This window comes from Helobdella robusta, assembly GCF_000326865.2.
Source record: "Helobdella robusta unplaced genomic scaffold HELROscaffold_61, whole genome shotgun sequence".
NCBI lineage: Eukaryota > Metazoa > Annelida > Clitellata > Rhynchobdellida > Glossiphoniidae > Helobdella > Helobdella robusta.
Window position 1 is genome coordinate 99936 of NW_008705338.1, and position 4782 is coordinate 104717.

Here is a 4782-nt window from a genome sequence, read left to right on the forward strand (position 1 = left end):
GCGGAACATATAAAGGCGAGTGGGGTGATAGGAATTGAAGTTATGATGAGAATTGCTAACAGTATGTTGGATGATGAAGGTATACCTGAGGATTGGCGACATAGTGTGTTGGTGCCGTTGTATAAGGGCAAAGGAGATGTGAGAGATTGTGGGTCATATAGGAGTGTGAAATTGCTAGAGCATGGAATGAAGGTAGTGGAGAGGGTGCTTGAGAGAAGGTTGAGAAATATGGTGACAGTTAATGAAATGCAGTGTGGGTTTATGCCTGGTAGGGGAACGGTGGATGCGTTGTTCATAGTGAGAATGTTGCAGGAGAATTATAGAAAGAAGAAACGAAGATTGTACATGTGTTTTGTGGATCTAGAAAAGGCTTTTGATCGAGTACCGAGGAAGGTCATTGAATGGGCGCTGAGGAAGAAAGGAGTGAATGAGAGACTTGTTAAAGCTGTGATGCAGCTGTATGAAGAGGCGAAGACAAAGGTGAGGGTCGGAAGGGAGATGTCGGACGCTTTTAGTGTTAAGGTAGGAGTGCATCAAGGATCAGTGTTATCACCGTTTTTGTTTGCAATTGTGATTGATGTTGTGTGTGGAAACATAATGGAGGGGTTGTTATTTGAGATTTTGTATGCAGATGATTTAGTCTTGATGGCTGATAGCATGGAAGAATTGCAGTTAAAATTTGACAAATGGAAAAGTGGACATTGTGACATTGATAGGGAGATCGAGATTGCGGTGGTATGGACATGTGTTGAGAAGGGATGAAAGGGTCGGGATTAGGCGAGCGTTGAAGTTCGAGGTTGAAGGAGTGATAGGAAGAGGTCGTCCGCGACTGGGATGGAGAGAGCAGGTGGAGAAGGACAAAGTGAAAGCGGAGTAGCGTGATACGAGTGACAGATGGGAGGGGTATTTCGGTTTCATCATAGGTAGCCAAACGGCAACCCCTGATCTCGGGGAAAATGTCGTCTAAACGTGTGTTGTTGTTTGTTGTTGTATATATATATATATATATATAAGAGTGGGGTACTTTTGGGGTGGAGGATGGATCGGATAGAGCGCAGAAGAGAAGAGAATAAAAGTAGGATGGAAAAAATTCAAAGAAATGATTTCAGTACTGTGTTTTAGGGGTATACCATTCTCCTGAAGGGTAAGGTATACAAAGCATGCGTAAAATGTCGCCTGTTGAATGGGTGCGAAACTTTGGCTATGAAGGCTGAAAACTTAAGAAGGCTGGAGAAAATAAAAATCCAGATGCTGAGAAGAATAATGGGAGTATCCTTGAGAAATGGTCTAAGTAATGAGGTAATGAATATAGGATTACTTTCATAGCTCATGTCTCATTGCCGTACATCATCACACGTTGAACATACTTACTGTATATTTTTACTTCTACCTTTAAAGAAGCACCTCTTGCTGTCAGAATCGGAACTAGTTCTCGATACTTAGCCCAAGCACACCGCACTCTTGCTCTCGATGCCTCCTCAGCTCCACCCCAGATCCTATCATATCTCCCAGATAACAAAACTTCTCCACACATTCCACCTTCCCTTCACAATCTACTTCTATCTATTTTCTTATTTTCTTTTGTATTCCCTTTCTTATCATATCTCCCAGATAACAAAACTTCACACATTCCACCTTCCCTTCACAATCTACTTCTATCTCTTTTCTTATTTCCTTTTGTTCCCTTCCATCAACATTATTATTATTATTAAGAAACATATCTTTTTTCTTATTCTATTTTATTATTATTAAGAAACATATCTTTTTACACCTGAAAGCAGCCACTTCTAGACTGCCGGTCAGTCCACTGCATCTTTTATGCACCCATTTCTTACAAACACTACAGATTATTGAGTTTGCTCCAACACCCGTCTTGCACACTGCACACGGCCACTTACAGTATTCTCTACTTGTCCAGTCCTTACATTTTTTATATTATTCTTTAAAAATCAGGATCTGACAGACGCAGAAACTGTTACAACATGCAAGGCAGTAGTACAAAATTAAACGAATGAGTAAGTATATAGATAAAAAAAAAACGGAGAAAGAAAAATGTTTAAACAAGAAAAATAAGATAAAATAGAATAAAATAAATAATAATAGTAAAATAAATGAAAAGAAAAAAAAATAAATTGATAATAAAATGAAGTAATGGCATAAAAACGCAAATTAATAGACTAGATGAAGACTTAGTGAGTTGGTGAGGTGATTGATAAATAAAAACTAGTTGTGTGAATGATAAAGTTTTATTTAAAAAAAAACTAGTTGTGTGAATGATAAAGTTTTATTGAGTGTTTATATGTCTTGTGATGAAAGTCTTTTCCTGATATGTAGATTGGGTGGCGACTTTGGATAACACATAACTTTGGATTTATTCATGTTAACTCTTAGCCCTTTTGTTTTCATTGTATCTTTCCAACACCTAATTTTCTCCACCAACTCTTTCCCAGAATCTGGAATCAGACAAAAATCATCCGCATAGAGCAGCTCCCATGGCAAGCCCACGCGGAAATCCTTCGAAAGAGCCTCCAAAACAATAATAAACAGCAGAGGGCTGAGCACCGAACCATGATGTACACCGACTTTCACTTCAAAACTATCACTCTCCCCATCCATCATCCTGACTGCTGTTGTCACGTCCTCGTACATAGCTCTAATAATATTCACAAGCCATTCCTCAACTCCCAGACTCGCAAACAAAAAATCTACAAAAGCCATACACAAGTCCCTCTTCTTTCAAAATGCCTTTCTTGTATTTGCCGAACTTTAAAAATTGGGTCTGTAGTACCTTTCCCTGGTCTGAAACCAAACTGCATGTCATTTATAAACACTTTACTCCTTACTTTTTTCTCAATCACTCTTTCTAGGATTTTCATTACATGATCAAGTAAGTAGCTTAATGCCTCAATACGATCCACATTTTAGAGCATTCCCTTTCCTTTTATAGACAGTCACAATCTAGCTTTTCTTCCAAACATTAGGAACTTTGCCTTCGCGAACTATTGCGTTACAAAGATCTGTTGCCCACTGGACACCTACATTCCCTGAAGCTCTTAGCATCTCCACTACCAGAACTGATGAACAAGCAGCCTTTCCTGACATGGCCTTGGAAATAGCAAACTTCACATCACTGTAGGTTATAACCTCTAGAGGACCACTCACCATATTCACCATAGGCAAACCATCCTTATCCCATTCAAACTCTTCATTTAACAGCTTTTCAAAATAAACTTTCCACCTCTCTTTCACATTATCTTTAGCCGTGAGTAGTTTACCATCCGACCATTTGACACAGCTTACACCAAAACATTTCTATTCTTTCTAATGATTTGTTTTATTACTCTGTTCACTGTTCCTTTTTTCTCTGAATAATCTACCATTTCACAAAACACCTTTTGCTCCTCCGACTGAGCCATGTAAACTGGTCTTTTTGCCCCTCGCTTAACTGAGCAATACAAGATCCTGTCCTCCTCCTTCTTGGTCTTCTTCCATATCCTATACAACTTTCTCTTTGCCTCTATAATCTTCCCAACCTCCTCGCTCCACCACCATGATTCTCTGTGTCTCGGCTGGTCCTTAGTTCTACAGCAAACATCATCAGCTACTACCAGCTATTCTTAAATTAATTCCACATGCTTTCCACATATCTATCGCTTCTCAAATCTGCTTTTTCTTGAATCTTTTCCTGAAAGACACGACGTGGCTCCTCCTCCTTCAATTTCCAAACTCTACACTTACTTACGAATACCTCCTTCTTCTTTGCAAGCTTGCCACTCAGGTTCACTTTACAAACGACTAACTAATACCGGGTAAAAAATGTAGAACTATTATAATCGGCGGTTTAAGGAAAAGTGGCGGACCCAAGCTCACCTGGAAAGAAGTTTTGTCAAAAGACATAAATTCACTGGGCCTGAAACCAAAACTAGCCAAGAATAGAAAAGAATGAAAAAGACGGTTAAATGACCATGATCATGCAACAAGGTTAACCCGGGGTTTTTGTCAGCGAAACCTGGAACGAACCCTGGGCGGCTCTGCCTCCCAGGTTTGAGCGCCTACAAACGTTCATAATGATATATATATATATATAATATATATATATATATATTAGGATTTAGACCATATTCAATACAGTTTTTAAGAAAATCAACCGCGTTAATACAATTATTATATTTATACATTAATTTTTCAAGTTTTCTAATTAAAATTTTATTATAGATATTTAATTTATTAAGTAAAAAACTAAAATTATTATTGTTCATGTTTATTAAAATAAATAATTGCAGAAAGCTTTTTCGATATAAAATATATCATCGTCAGTGCAAAATATTTTAAATAATAACGAAAATTACCGTTTATAAACAAATGACGTCATATCGTATAACTTAATTTTAAGCGCGAAACATTTTTGAAAATACTATTATTAATTATTATATACTATATATTTAACATATTGATAAAATTAACTTAAAATTATTTACATAGATATATATTACAATTAAACAAAATAAATTAAAATTAAAATTTTAAAATTGCTGAAAAAACGACCATAAAGTAAATCAACAAATAAAAAACAAAAATCAGCCATATCATCATACTACAATATTCATGTTTCCAAGTTTATATTATTATCATTGTTATAGTTATTATTATTATTATTACTATTGTTGTTGTAGTTGTTGTTGCTGTTGTTATTGTTGTTATTGACAATGATGATGTTGTTGTTGTTAACATTAGTATTGGTGTTGTTGCTGCAATTATTAACATTATTGTTGGTGTTGTGGT

The 4782-nt window shown here is 36.4% G+C and overlaps 2 protein-coding genes across 2 annotated transcripts in view; both read right to left on the minus strand.

The window, feature by feature from the left end:
• The window catches only part of HELRODRAFT_180325 (hypothetical protein), a gene marked incomplete at both ends in the record, with an annotated part of 3182 nt that extends 1648 nt beyond the window's left edge, over window positions 1-1534 (minus strand). The window contains one exon of the mRNA XM_009029646.1: window positions 1391-1534. Within this exon, the coding sequence (XP_009027894.1) occupies window positions 1391-1534 (144 nt within the window). The remainder of the gene's footprint in view (window positions 1-1390) is intronic.
• A 1424-nt stretch (window positions 1535-2958) lies between these two features.
• HELRODRAFT_180326 (hypothetical protein) overlaps window positions 2959-4782 on the minus strand; it is a gene marked incomplete at both ends in the record, with an annotated part of 5604 nt that continues 3780 nt past the window's right edge. Inside the window, 4 exons of the mRNA XM_009029647.1 lie at window positions 2959-3312; window positions 3393-3582; window positions 3633-3799; window positions 4010-4052. Coding sequence (XP_009027895.1) covers window positions 2959-3312; window positions 3393-3582; window positions 3633-3799; window positions 4010-4052 — 754 coding nt within the window. The remainder of the gene's footprint in view (window positions 3313-3392; window positions 3583-3632; window positions 3800-4009; window positions 4053-4782) is intronic.